This window comes from Eutrigla gurnardus, assembly GCF_963514095.1.
Source record: "Eutrigla gurnardus genome assembly, chromosome: 1".
In the NCBI taxonomy this organism is placed as follows: Eukaryota; Metazoa; Chordata; class Actinopteri; order Perciformes; family Triglidae; genus Eutrigla; species Eutrigla gurnardus.
In genome coordinates, this window is record NC_139915.1 from 23,768,691 (window position 1) to 23,785,065 (window position 16,375).

Genomic DNA, 16,375 nt, shown 5'->3' on the forward strand with positions numbered 1-16,375 from the left:
TCATCTTGCTCGACCACCGCTGCTCTCTCTCTCTCTCTCGCTTATTGAGCCGGAGAGGAGGGGCACCTTTTTTTTTGTCAACCACATAGGAATGACACCAAAAAGGTCCTTTAATAATAATATATTTTTGATGACTATTTTTTCTCAAATTTTCCACCTGTTGCTTCTTCCTCTTCATAATGAGTTCTTACCAAGGATGAGGTTCTTGACCAGTTTGAGCTCATCCTCCTTCTTGTACTCCAGCATCCCTTGGAAATCTTTCTCCCTGCGGGGAATGTTGACAGGGTGAATCGGCTCTTCCACCATCTGTCCTGGAGACGTCTGTCCCTCGGTCTGACCCGCTGGAGGACAAACAAGACATGACAGTCAGGCAATATCCCGTCTGCTAGCACTCCAACACACATATGTACAGGCTCTCAAGCTTCTACTGATCGATGATTTCTCCCATACCTCCCATCTCTCCGATCCTCTTGGAGTAAACCTTTAGCTGCTTCTTGAGCTTGCGGATGGTTCGGTCTTGCTTCTCCAGCTGCTCCATGAGATCCTGAAACAGGCCAAGGGTTGGAGTGATGGAAAGACAGATGAAAAGAGAAAGAAAAGAGAATAGTGAGGACAAACGGCAAGCCTCTGACTTCTCCGACTGCTTCACATTGATGCCCTCCAGTGGTAATAACAAAACATTTTAGAAAATCAGCTTTGCATTGACCAAAATCTTGGAGACAAACAAACGGAGGGGGTTGGGGTGATCAACATAACAGCTGCTGTGCTGATTGCTTTTTCAGAGGGAGAGAAGTTGCGGGACTCGCTGGCTGTTAGAAACAAGAAAAAGGTGCAGAGCTGCTCCGCTGTGAGTTAGAAGACGCCGCCACGGAGAGTTAGAGCGACACTCAGCGCTGTTCCATTCAAAACACCCAACCTCAGTTAGTTCCAACGCATGCAAACACACATGCATGCACGCACACACACACGCACCCACACACACTCTACATACAACCATCCGTCGCAAAATGATGACTCGAGCCTCCCGGGATGCTGTGGGGTCTTCAGCCAGGAGTTCCTGTCAGGTGACACCGTCCACACAAATGAGTGTGTTTTGGTTTTTGTATGCATGGCTCAAGTGGGAATGAAACTACCAACCCAAACAGATTCAGTGACATCCACACCAACACATTATCGAGGTCATGAAATCACGTAGATCAGAATCGTCAGGTAGTTTTTCATTTTCAAACAATTGCAATAACTGCATTTCTACATAGTAACTGTATAGTTGATGTTCTAAATTATATTTTCACCTGTTTTTGAGAAACACCTAAAATCACCCAAATGTGTGTATGTGTGTGTTGTTGTTGATATAGAGCAGATTCTGGTTTAAACGCATTCAGTGGGAAGGATTTACCTTTATTTCTCATTCACTGTGCTCTGGATGCACAGCAGAACAACACAGCACTTCCCATAAACCTTAATTACATTATTTTTTTACACTATATATATTTGTATTTTATGCCGCTTGTATAAAGGACTATGATAAACACTAATCCTGCCATATCTGCTCAGTGGAGATGGTCCCCAAAGTCTGCATACTCTTGAGAAATGATGATCAATGTTCGTTATTTTTTTTCGTTGCTTTACAGCTCAATAATAAGCTCAGATCAAACAACAGCAAAGTGTGGTGAAGCAGCAACCATTGCATTCTTTGCATCTTTGCAGCAATTGGGAGGCAGTAATATGTGTAACAGATTTACAGATTGAGATGCCAGGACGTTCCTGCTCCCATCCAAGACACATTCTGGTGTGAATCGCCATTTTTACACTTCAGCCTTGGCATTGTTTAAAACAAACACAATATGCTATAGCTAATTAGTGAGCTTTAGAGGTCCATTCTGTTTACCTACACATTTTATTTCTTAACCTTAATCTGTATGTATGGGCTTCTGTCCATGTTTGTATTTGTACATGTGAGCTGTTGCTGTTGTGCTCTTTGCATAATCTGAGGTTGAAGGTACTACGCCTCCTCAGCCCGTATGTGTCTGTGTGTGTGTTGCAGCGTACCAGGTTCTCGTTGGTGAGCCGGGTGATCTCGTGTTGCAGACTGGCTTCGATTCGGGCCTCTGGAGGCAGCTGGAGGTTTTGAGCCAAGAGCTGCTGCTGACGGTTGTTCTCCTCCTTGACGTTCTGCAGCTCGCCACGCAACGACTCCACCTCGTTGTCGTAGCCTCTCCGCTGAGTCTGCAGTTGGTGCTCCAGTAACCTATGGGGGAGGGAGGTGAGGAGATGAGACCAGAGGGGGGAGAAGAAGGGAGGAGGTGGTAAACAAGGAAGGAGATAGAAGATGAAGAGAAAAGGTATGTTGGGAGGAAGTGAGGAAGACTAAATCAGTATTATAGTGTGAGTGAAAGAACCCAAAAACAGTGAGAGAATGAGCTTTTCACCACAGTGTGGTGACGCAGGACAGCAGCATGCTGTACAGACACGACCAGCAGCCCACGGCCCAGCCTCTCTGAACACATTCTTTAATTCTACCAACTCATAATCATTGAAAAGTTGGATCCGGCCAAGTCTGGGATCAGAGGTCAGATGTGCAATGGAACAGGTGGAGCTGACAGAGGCCGAGTTTGTTGCTTCAGAGGGAGGGAGGGAGGGAGGACCTGCTTCCCAAAACGTTCATGGATTGCTTCACATTATTATATCAGTAATGTGGCAATTAGTTGACTGACATTCAGTTAGTGCTGTGGTCGTATTAATAGGTGGAAATCTAACGCTCTGAAATAATTACAGGTTCTTCTTCATCTTCATGTGATATTTTAAGAGAGAAACTGGCAAAGAATGAGCAAAAGGAGAAAGTATTAAGTAATGCATTTGAGAACAATTCTTAGGATTCGTTTTATCAGGGACAAGATTTTCTTCTTATTGTGCTTAAACTACTTGTACATAAGAAAGATTTTAGTTGTGAAACACAACTGATCTTTTAGCAAATCTAATCCATCTAGCATCAGTGGAAGATATCAGCATAAATGTATAATGCATTGTGAACACTGTATGAAGCAAGCTTTGCAGTGAATATTAATGTGAGTATGTCACAAGAAGCGATAACATTTAACATACTTCATTATAAGCAAGTAATACAAGGTTAGAGGAAGACAAATTCTGCAGCATTTTGTTTTTTTGTAAATTCAATGGGAGAAATCTAATCAAAAAGGTGTATAAATTAGTATACTTTAGGCAACATCTGTGGGGAATTTTATTTATACTTTTTTAATATATTTTAATCTTTAAAAAGTATGTAGTGGAGAGGACTCCTAAGTCACAGCAACCAAATCACAAGCAGTCTTACATGTCCTAAATATAAATTCAAAGATAGATGTGAGGAAAAAAACTGACAGAAACTAGGTGAATGAAGAAAAACAGCAGCACACATCCTTTCCTGTGAGAAGGCAAACGTATCAAGAATGAAGCTTGTGTTTGGAACACAGTTCCACCTGATGGTTTCCTTTAAGCCCTGATTAACCAGCCACAGCTCTCCGTCCTCATTCAGCTTATGGAAGTCTGGAGCGGCAGATCTGACCGACACACAACACAAGGGAACATGAACACGCAATAACAAAAAGAGAAATGTGTGATGGCTGAGTTGGGGTAGAGATGTGCAACGATAATATGCCTTCTTCTCTTTATCTGAGGTGACTGCGTGTGTACATGTAAAGACTCCGTCCAATCAGATGCGACGCGTGTTTGAGGTGTACTGAATGTGACTGTGCATGAAAACGTGTTTCTATCTACCTTCAGGTGGCTCCAGAGTGCGACTATTTTGGGCGCCCGTGGGACCAAAATCCAGTGACTAAATATTTTCCTTGGTCCCACCGGCCTAACATTGAGCACGTCTGTTTGTGTGTGCAGCGTGTTGATTTTTCCCCACCAGCATACAGCGGAAAAGAAATACCACAGTCCTAGCCAATCAGAGGCAGAGTAGGGGCGGACCTCTGATTGGCTGATCTGTCTTTGATTGGCTCGGACCCTGGTCTCTTATTCGGTGAATGTTGGTGGAAAACGTAATCAAGCAGAGTGACTTGAGCGTCAAAAATGAAGAACTGTCGATCGTTTTTTCATACAGAAAGTTGCTGCGCCCGTCTACCCTTGCGCCGTAAGCCGGTGTTACGAAGCGGGCGGTCCGGCCGGACGTAGTTTTAAGAACCGCCCCCAGCGTCTCAGCAAAAGGTATAAAAGGTGTAGGCCTATTATTGCGGTGCTAAAAGGAGCAGTGAAACATTTTGAGTGCACCTAAATGAAAAAGTTAGGCACTCCAGTGAGACCAATATAAAAAGTAAGTCTGGGCTCCAAATATTACTACAAGAAACTGGTTATAAAACGGCCTCAATTTTAAACCAATGCCTGTATAGACACTTTTACAGTAAGCCATGATGACATCCGCAATTGTGTGCACACAGCGGAAGTACGTCAGAGTGCAACAGCGCAAATACGAACCGATACAAATGAATTCATATTAAAGATAAAGTGGTTACGGACTGTGATGTTAATTTATCTGCGCTTTTAATTACTTTTTTCACTGCACTGCTGATTGCAACAGTGGTGGAGTGCTTAACTGTCTGATTGTAACCTGCTGTGTATGAAATATTCCCCACTCTTATGTCAGTGTGTGAACAAAGAAGGCGACAAAAGGAGCGACATGGGAGAAACAGAGGGATGAAGGCAGTGATGCATAGTGCACCTTTTTGGGGAACTCACTGCACTGGTATGCTATATATATATATATATATATATATATATATATATATATATATATATATACACACACAATATATACACACACAATATATACACAAACATATACATTGTGGACAGCACGATGCGTTGAAAATGAAAGTTAGTTCCTCAATGTGCACTGTGCATTTCTGCTTCAACAAACAGAGAAAATAATTGGACTTCCATGCCAAATTTATGGAAAACTAAATCCATAAAGTGGAGACCGGAGGCCTCCGACAACAGCATCCCACCTATCACTGCTGAAAACTCAGTGTGGGAGGAAGTTGTGTAGCAAATCTATGTGGTAATATAGGTTAAACTACAACTGAAGATTACATCTAAAACTTCCCCCCAATTTTTTTAGCTCAGACATTTCCATGCTTTCATGCTGCACATTTTGTAAACACTGCACTGTAAATATACAGCTCTGCAGCATCTCCAAAAACAAAAACAGCCCCGGGCTGCTGAAGCCTCTGAAAACAGCCATGTGTCTTTTTTTGAGGGAATACAGAAATTCCCTTCAATTTAAGAGACTCCGATGTTGTTCATGCTACTATAAATCCCCATGCAAACCTGTGAATCCTAAAGACACATTCCTTGAATTTAAATACTGGTAAACACAGTCTATCAGGAGCAAGAGAAAGTCCTAAACCGACGGCTACATTATTTGACATGCTGTTAGGGCAGAAAACGCCACGCAAAAGCTACCCAGGCTTTCATTAGCACTACGGCGTAGAGTCAGCTGTAATATCAGTAATTTATAACATTTTCAACCCCTCTGGCATCCGCGTGGCCATGCATGCTCCGTTCCATGATGCATAGGCCACGTCTCTTTGGTTACCTCAGCCTACTCAGGAGATCACTGACTTCCATTGGCTTACGCATGAACCTGGGAGATCTGCACAGGACAAGGCAGTGTTCACAAACACACAGTTCTTGTACATTCCCCATAGTTATATCAGCAATGGGGCGAGAGCTTGGTAAAATGTACATTTTGGACAAACGATAGATGATAGGGTTCAGGTGCTTGAATTCAACATTGATGAATGTGAAGACCACGATATCGGGAGAAGAACTGACTGTAACAAAGTACCTGTTGGTGTCCTTGAGGCCTACGTAAGCTTGCTTGAGTTCATCGGCGTCCTTCAGTTTGGACACATCAGCGTAGACAGAAGGCTCGGTCATAGTCTCCTGGAGAAAGGTAAACAAGGAACGAGGGATAAATCACATAGAATAAAAAATGACAGTGATAGTGGGCTGCGACAACTGAACCAGTTCTCAGACAAAGACAAGTGATGGTTTTCATAAACGTGTGTTTTTCACTCCTGTGGGCAGTCAGCATGTGTGGGGTCGACACACACTGACTGACGCTCTCACAATCATCAGCCAGTTGGAGCCGCAGGAGAAAACGCCATCAAGTGATGTTTCAACATCAGCAGTGTCTTCACAGCGGTGGTATTAATTTAGAATAAAAAGGGTGCTGAGCTGATAAGTAACAAGGGTTTAAAGGTCACTTCTGATCAAAATGTGACCGCCGTTTTTAGCATGAAAGAGTCACACCCGAGTCATAATTGTATAATTTTGTCTAAAGTACACTTTATTAAGTAATTTCAAAATGACCGCTGTGTCCTGTTTGTAGAAATCTACAGGCTGCAAATTCAAATTATTTTTTTAGTTTGGAGCGACGTCCATCCTTGGACTGTGAATGTATGACAGACAGTGTTCACAAGGATGGATGCAAACTGGCTGCTGTAAATAACTACTAAGCCACTAGGCCACTAAGCAGAACTCTCTTACAAGGCTTTTAGTAAATGCATCCATTCACCCGGACAAACGACGAGACAGATGAGATAATCAAACAGCTTGGAGAGGAGTGTGAGTGTAGAGCCTCTAAAAGCAAGAATGCTTATTTTGTGGTCCTTTTTCACTTTGTGTCAAAGCTTAAGTTCTTTATAAGTTTGGGTTTCACGTCTGATCATGATTTAGTCCCCTGTTATGATTCCAATGCTGGTTGGTGTCAGTCTTCTGAGAGAAATTTCACCCTTGAACGCTCTCACGGCGTTACAAATCATTCATTTATTGTTCAAAGTAGTGTTCCTGATTTCGCATATTTCCCCAAGAATATGACTAAACTTGTTTCATTTGGCATGTGAAGGTGGAAAAAGACATATTGGTGGTTGCAGAAGGAGAAGAGCAAGTTAAAGTAAAGCCTGTTTAAAATCACAACATCTTTCTTTTAATTTTAAGGTACCGACTAAAATGTATATTTTATTGTTGATGTTATGAAAACTTTTCTTTAACTCAACTCTCTATAACTCTTAATAATAATTAATAATTAGCAGCTGCTGGTGCAAAATAAGAAATCTCCATCATTGAACAACCACTAGAAATACTTCTGCTACATTTTTCCTATCTTGTTTTTAGGAGGTAGAGCAACCCGAGTTGATTGGTGATCACATTTCTTAACAAAGGAGGTTTTACATGCAAGACAAACCATGGAAAAAGTGTAAAATAATCATGCGTGATGCAGTTTTTAAACTGTACCTTCTCATCCTGTGGGAAAGCATGGATGGAGAAGAGAAGGTGGAGACAGGAGTGTTAGACTCACTGACGGTGCAGGAAAAATAGCTACATACAGTGTGAAGAATAATGTGACCCTAAATCAACAACTTCCTACGGTTCAAATGACAAAAAAACAAATAATGGTGGAAATCTGATATTAAGATCACTGGCACAATGTAAAAAGAAAACATTTAAAAAATTGGCCAGATCCCTTGATATTTTAAGATACTGTGTTAACAAATAGACAAACAGAGAATTAGACGTGGGTGAAAACATAGCACACACATGTAAGAAGGTGGGTGCAATCAAGCAGGGTACCATCCACCTAACCTAACTTCATTTTGTGAACGAACAACAGCATCATGTGACCACAGAGCCTAAATGTTTAACTACATGTTGATGACTATTGGCCATATACTAGGCTTTTCAGGATCCTTGGCTCATTTCCATTTGAGCAGTGGTGAAGGTTGCACTTTCCCTCTTTAAATACTGAGAAAACAGAGACAGTATAATGTTCCTCTACCTTGTGGTGCATGGCTTCCTTCTGGCTGACCAGCTGGGAGCGCAGGATCAGCACCTCCTCCTTACGAACATCCAGCTCCTCGCAGGAGGAGTTGAGCTGCTCCAGGAGCACCTTGTAAGCTGGGGAGCCCGGCGCCCCGGCAGTCGTAGCTGCATTTCCCAGCAGGCTTTGCCTGATCTCTGCCAGGTCATGTTTCAGTTTCTTGTTCTCTGACTCCAGCTCCTGACGCTGTGAAGTGAAAAGATTCAGTGTTGTTGGGGTCAAAATTATAATGACAAGCACCAAATAAGGCTATCAAAAGCCATGGCAGGAGCTACTGTAATAAACAGAGTTATCTGGTTTCAGATCAACTCTGGAAACAGTGAGAATATGTGCTGGTGTTCCATTTCTACTTCACACTCCTCTGACAGCTTACCTTCAGGGACTCGTACTCCAACTCTGCCCCACGAGCCTTTTTAAACTCTACGTCATCCTGAAACAAGGAGTAAAATGAGATGAAGGGGTGTTTGGGACAAACAAGGCCGAACGGGGCCTGACAAGGAAATGTAACGATGAAAAGCCTCTTCCTATATTAAAGGTAAACAAAGGTTATTATTTGTATTTATATGGGGTTGTTACATGCTTGTATATTATGGGATAAAAAAGCTTTTCTTAAGGTGCTTTACAAGAATTACTGTGTCTTTACAAAGCTTTACCATGGGTTAATAGACTAGAATGAGAGCTCATATTACATATATTTATCATATAATCCGTACCCTGGCTCTAGCCCGCTGGAACTGGTCCTCTTTGTTTTCCAGTTCGTTGCGCAGCGACTGCTTTTCTTGCTCCAGTTCCGTGAGACGTTTCTGCAGCTTGAGAGTCAGCGAAGTGTCTATTCCTCGTGTAACATCCTGCACGACAAAGACATGTCAGGAAAGAGCATTTTCCCCCATTAAATAATATATATAAATTGTTATATTTTTTTAAATGAAAAGCCCCTGTAACGTCAGCAACTAACAATAAAACTCTGGATTTTCCCTCTTGTTAAATGTGACCATACTTAATGCCAACTTTCTTACTTCGGCAGCACGGGAACCTTCTTCCAATTCGGCGTACTCTGAGTTGTAGGTGTACTCTGATTCGTTGCTGCTGTGGGTGGAGTCTGTTCTTCTGTGGCCAGGCTTGGAGACGTTCTACAGATCAGAGAGAAAATAAGACTTTTCACTTTAGTTCTCCCTGCTACGCCTTCGGACTGTAAGTGCAGGAAAGTGTTGAATATCACCGACAGATTGCTTTCTGCTGTTGTGGTAATGCGTTTTGTGTTTTCAGATTAAAATTAAGTCTAGTCATGTTCATAAATTGATTCAACATCTCAGAAGTATTTCCTTACCGAGGAAACCATCTCCTCCTTCAGGTCGTCGTATTTCTCCTCGAGGCGAAGGTGTTCGGTCAGGAGATTCTGGTAGCGAGATCGCTCCTCGTTCAGATCTGTCTCCAGCTGCTGAGTCTCCGCCGCTATTGAACGGGCCATTTTCTCTGATGGGACAATACATAAAGAAGAAGCAGTTAAAAAATATACATGTTTCTGCATGACTAGATGGAGGATTAATGTGGAGATGTTTTCACACCTGTCATCTGCTGACTCTGTTCCTGAATCGACCTGTTCAAGTCGTCCTTGTCTTTCTTCAGCGAGCCGTTCTGCTCCTTCAGCTCCGAGACCATCTACACACACAAACACACATTAGCAAATTAAATCCTTAAATCACATGCTCCACATTACAGAATTAAATGTGACTGATATATTCATTTTCCACATCTGTCATTTATCACGTTACTCTGAATTCTCAAAAGATGCTCAAAATAAGACCTTTGCATTAAGAAAAATCTCCTGGGTTATTTGATGACAAAAGAACATAAAATATAAGACAAAACACTAAAAAGAAAGAAATAACACATAGTAGGGATGCACGATATTGGATATGCCGATATTTTACAACTCATTTGGCCGATAACCGATACCTCCAATACCTCCGACTGGGGACCGTGTACAAACTCGTTTTAATGTTCCAGATGACGGTTCTTCAAATGGACAATTAAGTTTGTGGTGTTAAAAGAATGCGTCTTGGCTCCTCGTCGCATCACAGACGCTGAACAATCTATGCAAATACAAACTTTGCTATCTGTTTCCAACACCTTATAAAACTTCCACACTGCTGACATTTTGAACTTCTCCCTCGCTCTGCTGCAAATTGACGTAGGTGATGTGTCATGTCGCGCTGCGCACGCAGTCCTCGCGCCCTCGGGCATTTAATCTGATTTAATCATGGAAGTAGCAGTCTTTATTTATCGGTTTAATATATCGGCATGTTATCCGATATCCGATCTGTACATTTTAACGTCAATATCGGCCGATACGATACCTTGCCGATAATATCGTGCATCCCTAACACATAGTATACACACACAGACAGACAGACAGACACACACACACAGACAGACACACACATACACAGTTCAATGGCTACCTCACTAGCATACTATTCTATCTCCTGTGCTCACCTGCCCCAGAGCAACTCTGCCCTCTGAGCCCACCATGTGCCCATTTCCCCCTGGTTCGCTCTGGTTCCTGAATTGGGGGGAAACTGTTTTCTGGTACCAATATGCATATTTGTGCAAATGTATATACCGGTATGTGATATATATTTTAAGGAAACTATGGGAGATTGTACTAATTTTGAGCTATTCCTATTGAACTTTTGACTTTTATTTGAAGGAATTTCGATAGGGACAGTCTCACTAAAATCAACAATCTAAGTGGATGAGAGAATACAGAGGAGGTTTTATGGGAATAAAAGAGAAGGGAAAGAGAGAAAAACACATATCCTGTAGTACAGGAGGACCAAGACAACTACAGGCATGTATGTGGAGCCTGTCTTACTTTCTCCATTTCGTTCCTGTAGGTTTCCGCCCAGTCTTCGATGGTCTTCTTCTCCTTCTGTGTGGAACTCAGCTCCTTCTTCAGTTTCTCCAGTTCCTCCAGTAGCGAGGAAACCTGGTTGCCTTTGTTCTTGGCATCCTCCTCCACCCCGCGCAGCCGGCCCAGCTCACCACGCATTCGCTCGCTCTCTGTTGTGTAGGTAGTCTCCAGAGAAACTAGCTTCTCGTTGACTGACCGGTTTTCCCTGGACTGGAGGCACGGGACAGATCACGAAACCAGGGTCAAGTCAAACACCCAAATGACCAAAACAAATCAATACGTGAAGATAAAAAAAAAAAGTGGGCAGCTCACATGCTCGTCGATTTTCCTCTGCAGCTGCATGATCTTGTTCTCCATGCCTTTGTTGAGTTTTTTGAAATGCTCCACTGAGCGAGCCTCGATCTTCAGCTTCTTCAACTCTTGTCTGGCTCTCATCCTGCGAATGCAGCACTGCAGGTAGACGATGGAGACGAGGCAGCGCTTGTACCAGCACCGAGCCAACCAGCCACGAACACGCTTCTGAATGATCACCACCTTGTGCTCCCGCAGCAACTACAGACAGAGACATTAAAGTAGAAGGAGAGAGCGAGCGATAAGAGCCAAATATTTCCTTTCTGTAATATTCCCACTTGTGTGGTTCTATTGTTATAGTTTTTGTAAAAGTGAGTCAGTAAGACAGAATAGGGCAATAACTGAACCACGAGTATGAGAATTGTTTTATTGATTTCTTCTTGAAAGAAAGCTGGATCTGAGGACTTAGTAAGAAAAGGACTAGATAAGATGCATATATTTTGCATCATTTTGTGATGCGTCTTACCGCCTGGTACTTCTGCCGGGCCATGTAAGCTCTGAGGATTGTCTGCATGACCAGAGCGGCAGCCTGCTTCTGCCTGTAACGTTTCTTCTCCACGCACATCCGCTGGTACTTCTGGATGACGGTGGCCGCCTGCGTGCGTCGCATGAACTTGGCCAGGCTGAGGAAACCCAAGATATACCCGTCTCAACTAACATGTATTTAACACTTTCATAACTTCTAAAAAAAATGTGTTTTCTCCCCAGCATTGTCATATTCAATTATCGGTCAAATGTCTTTGCATGTGATTTTTCCGTTTTAATGGCTGCATATCAGGTTCAGCAGACTCACCAGCGAGCCTGGTATCCTCTCGTGAACCTCTGGATGGTGATGGCAGCACTGCGCTTGCGCAGATACTTCTTGCGCGCCAGCCAACAGCGGATGGTTTTCTGGATGCGGATGCAGGCAGCACGCAACTTTTCTGCCCTCAATTTCTCCAGGTAGGCAACCTGGCCGGCCCTGAAGAAGATCTTGGTCTTACCAAACTGGTATTTATCCTGGTCCTGAAGGAAGACAGGAGCAGAGACCAGGAGTAAGACAGTGTTGTACTATGTCAGACTACTGGGGGTTTTTTTGCAGAGAGGGAGAAAGGAGCAGAACAAATAAAAACTCTCATAGTCCTGACCTGCACCAGTTGCTCCAGAACATTTTTGCAGGTCAACTTCTTGTCAGGCAATACGTCCTTCTGCTTCATCAGCACTCTGTAGCGGCTGAAAAACTCCTGGTATGTCCATCTGAGACATGCACAGAAAAACAGTTGTCAGGCTGCCATGACCTAAACCTCTCATTCTTTAGTATCACATATTTAAATACTCACTACTACAAGATGCAATGCATGTTTGTGGTGTCAAGTGGTAAAATGTGTTCATATATATTCCTGTATGGTAATCAATCCTGCCTTAAATCCTAATTTAATACTTTGTTTTCTCTTCTTCATTCCCTTCCCAAACTTCTCGTGGGAAAAATGTTGTACCTTCAAATATGCATGTTTTTAGGTTCTGCTTGAGTCACAAGATTTTCAGCATTATATCTATGTAAAATGCATTAAGGAGACTGGTAAGAGAAGCAAAACTAGAATCTATATGGTACATACAGAGTAACTTAACTGCAACTTAACTTAATTTGCCTTTTGCCCAGAAACAACGCATATTAAACAAGAGTTAATGGGAAACAGCAGAAGTGTTCCTGGGATGCATCAGTACCTGGATGGAAAACCTGCAGCAGAGATGCGGATGGTTTCTAGGACACCACAGGCTCTGAGCTGCTGCACTGCACGTTTAGGATCAAACCTGCAAGCAACCAAAAACCACAGTCAATATGGCTACCCTGAATTACTGCTGAGCTAAGAATATGAATACATCTAGAGCACAGAAAATAAATAATAAAATCATATCATGATGCCCAAGAATAACAATTTACTTGAAAACATGCATGAGTTTTTCATAAACAGAGAAGACGACTCACGAGAAGGCCATCTTGAAGTCGTTGGGTTTGATGCAGCGGACATAGTGCGGAGTGGTTGCGTTCAAAGTATCCATCAGCATTTGCAGCGAGTTACGAAACTATAAGAGAAGACAATCATCACCATCATCACTTATTTTGTAGTTTCTATGTTAAGCACATGTGGAAAATGCATCTTTGGATAATCAATATAATGACTGCATGCTGTTTGCACGTTTGCAGCATTTTAATCAGTATAAAAATAATTAAACAGAGATAATGTCCTTCAAATCTATAGATTAAGAAATAAGAGATATCTCTCAAAACATACTGAAAGCGTGTCATTCTTTCCTAATTTTTCCGTAGCTGCAACAAATCTAGACCAAAATATATAACAATATATATAACAGTGATCTGATATCTACCAAAATGTCCTGGACCAGAGCTCACTGTCTAATTATGAAAGAGATAACAACCTGGCAGCCAACAGTCTTCTTGTGCTCTCTGCTCTTGTCACGGCCCTTGTCAGGTTTGATGCTGAGGCGGGTCCGGCCTCCGGTGCCAGGGGCCTGGCCAGTGGGACTGATGGCTTTCTCCCCGTCCTGGAACAGCGCCACCAGCAGAGGAAACTGGGAACAGCAGCCCATTTCCAGTCAAAACAGAACAGCTGATGGCAGCATAAGACACTGCAGGCAATATTGATTTACTGAAAAATAAGTTAACCACGAAGCATTTTTGCGCTGGAAGGACTGTTAAATTAAGATTCAGTGCAGCAAAATATACTAATGAGCTGTAGCTGCAGTTTCTAGCAGTCTCTTCTTACATCACATGGCATGCATATATATTTGTCTTACCTCTTGCACACAGTCTTACAAAGCATTTGAGCATTTTTCACGATGCTGCATAATGTGACTTAAAAACCAGGATGTTGATGACATTTTTAAATTTCCAGCATAATCAAGTAATCGAGTCTAGTAATAGATTCTAGGGATAGTTTGACATGAGACTGACTTATTACTAATATTTTCACATAAAGACAGCTGCTGGATCGTGTGAATTGAAAAGTGAGTAAATATTGCTTGATTTGTTGATTAGTGTTTGTTAAACTCATTCGCAGTCAGAACGTTTGTTTTAAAAAGCCAATAAAAATAATGAAAGGTTATGTTTTGTCATATATGACAATAGTCAGTGGCCATATATGACTGCATGGCATTATCTTGCCATGGCGTATTGACATAAATTATGTATGACACATTCACACACACACACATCAGTCATGTTCCATATAACAAAGAGGTTATATGAGGAGGATGCTGTGTTATGGGCAGCTTCTGGTCCTCCTGCTGTGCTCAGAGCGCTGCCATGCTGCTTCTATCTTGCCAGCGTCATTAAGCAGGGAAATCTGCCACGGCCACAAAGGCTTTACGTGCTGCTCGCTCTCAGCATCACTCTCAAAACATAAAAATATCCTTCTTCCTTTGTCCCTTGTTTTTATGTCACAACCCCCTTTTCTCCTCCCGGAGTGCCTTAAGTGCTCCCCATGCAGCAAACAAAAGCATATACACACACACAACTTCAATCTCCTCAGTGCTGTTAGAGTGATAATAACTCAAGAAAGATGAGAAAGGGAAGAGAAAAAAAAAAAAGAGCTAAAAGAAGAGCTACAGGCAGACCAGCGTTGTAAGAACGCCTCTGTTTACCTTCTGCTGGCAGGGAAGGGTTGTCATGATGAGGACAGAACCAAACATACATAGACAACATATGGAGACAAAGTAACAAAAAGAAACACAATGACATTAAATGGAAAGAAAACCCACAGCTCAAGTTCAAAATCATCATCGACCCATCAAAAACTATAAAACTAAGATTCAAACCTAGAACATAAAACCAGGCAGACTAACGATGAGGCTGAAATGGATGGAAAGAACATGATGGGATGAGGATTTATTTCCCCGAACACTTTGGGATGCATTTCCACTGAGCTCCAAGCCTGCATGAGCTATAAAGCATGTCTGTGGTGGAATGTGATCCGACATCATTTTGATCACATTCCTGGAATTGCAATGCATCGTGGGAAATCCCTGCATCGTGGGAATGTCTTGAATGCACTGTGTGTCTCCTAAGTCTCAATGTAGGTACTCTTTGGAGCCATTACAACGCTGGAGTATTTAACTGAACACAAATTGAGAGGAAGTATTTTACCGGTATACAAACTTGAGTTTTCTTTTCTTAGCTTTTGGCGTTTTGCTAAGAGCTGGGATTTAAGAGGCAGTGCAAAAAAACAAGTCCACTGTGGCTAGACACATTAAAGAGACAAGTTTTAAAGAAACCCTCTAAGTTAGCCAAACTTATTTGGGAAAGAAATTAAGGTGAAAGGTCAAATGTAAACATTCAGCTCAGCTGGTAACACTTTTACAGCCTGCGTGATTGTCTGACATGTCTTGCCATGGTTTGCTGTAGCGATGTCACCCTGTTCCCAAGTCTCAGCAATTACTTTGACAAATACAATTTGATCAGAAATGAAAGAAATGATTGTCTACAAAAATAGGACCCTGTTGTAATGAACTGCATATCAACAGCACAAGCTTTAGAAAACACATCATTCAAGCCTTTCTCTGTTTATTTAAAGGGGAATCACAAAAAAACAAAACTGCTTCCACACCTCATAGGGAGGATGTTCTACCTCTTTTTTTATTTTACATGTTAACATGTTGATGCAATGAAAACAGATAGCTCCTAAATATTTACAGAATAATTTGCAGTCATTCCCTGACTGGTGAGGGAGGGTTCCAATGTCTTGTGATTAAAGATTAAATACTAGATGAATAAATTAATGACTAGAAATGTTTCCTTCCCGTTAACATTTGACGTATTCCTCGTGGTTTGAGCAAACAGTCAGCTAGATGGAAAACATGTGCATACTCTCACACACAAACGCATAGAGAGAATGATGGGATAAGCTTAGCAAGGAAGTAAAACCAAAGTTAATTAAACTAAATCTTATTAAGCGCTCTTTACCATTTAATCCCAATTGTTTAAATCTCATTTCCCTGGCAACATTAAGACTATATGTCCTTGAGCATGAGTGTGAGTGTGTGTGTGTAAAGTGATTGTGTTAGAGGTTAGAGCAAACAGTATTTCAACCCTTACCCCATTCTGCTCTTGTTGATGTCTATAAGAGAATAATCGATGGTCAATTTGAGCATTTTGGACGAAAACACTGCATCATAGTGTGTGTGTGTGTGTGTGTGTGTGTTTGTACTCAGCTTTGTCCATTATGTATACC

At 42.0% G+C, this 16,375-nt stretch overlaps 1 protein-coding gene across 2 annotated transcripts in view; it reads right to left on the bottom strand.

Annotated features, from left to right (window-relative positions):
- The window catches only part of myo5aa (myosin VAa), a 46,147-nt gene that overhangs the window by 5,099 nt on the left and 24,673 nt on the right, over window positions 1-16,375 (bottom strand). Inside the window, exons 15-35 of one of the 2 annotated variants that reach the window (XM_084034948.1) lie at window positions 13,566-13,718; window positions 13,114-13,211; window positions 12,852-12,938; window positions 12,275-12,383; window positions 11,941-12,152; window positions 11,614-11,770; window positions 11,109-11,348; window positions 10,758-11,006; window positions 9,448-9,541; window positions 9,210-9,355; window positions 8,899-9,012; window positions 8,596-8,730; window positions 8,256-8,312; window positions 7,841-8,068; window positions 5,849-5,946; window positions 5,597-5,653; window positions 3,477-3,557; window positions 2,050-2,248; window positions 992-1,057; window positions 451-544; window positions 192-341 (exon numbers count right to left, since the gene is read on the bottom strand). In XM_084034948.1, the coding sequence (XP_083891074.1) occupies window positions 192-341; window positions 451-544; window positions 992-1,057; window positions 2,050-2,248; window positions 3,477-3,557; window positions 5,597-5,653; window positions 5,849-5,946; window positions 7,841-8,068; window positions 8,256-8,312; window positions 8,596-8,730; window positions 8,899-9,012; window positions 9,210-9,355; window positions 9,448-9,541; window positions 10,758-11,006; window positions 11,109-11,348; window positions 11,614-11,770; window positions 11,941-12,152; window positions 12,275-12,383; window positions 12,852-12,938; window positions 13,114-13,211; window positions 13,566-13,718 (2,824 nt within the window). The remainder of the gene's footprint in view (window positions 1-191; window positions 342-450; window positions 545-991; window positions 1,058-2,049; window positions 2,249-3,476; window positions 3,558-5,596; window positions 5,654-5,848; window positions 5,947-7,840; window positions 8,069-8,255; window positions 8,313-8,595; window positions 8,731-8,898; window positions 9,013-9,209; window positions 9,356-9,447; window positions 9,542-10,757; window positions 11,007-11,108; window positions 11,349-11,613; window positions 11,771-11,940; window positions 12,153-12,274; window positions 12,384-12,851; window positions 12,939-13,113; window positions 13,212-13,565; window positions 13,719-16,375) is intronic. The other variant, XM_084034949.1, reaches the window with a different exon arrangement.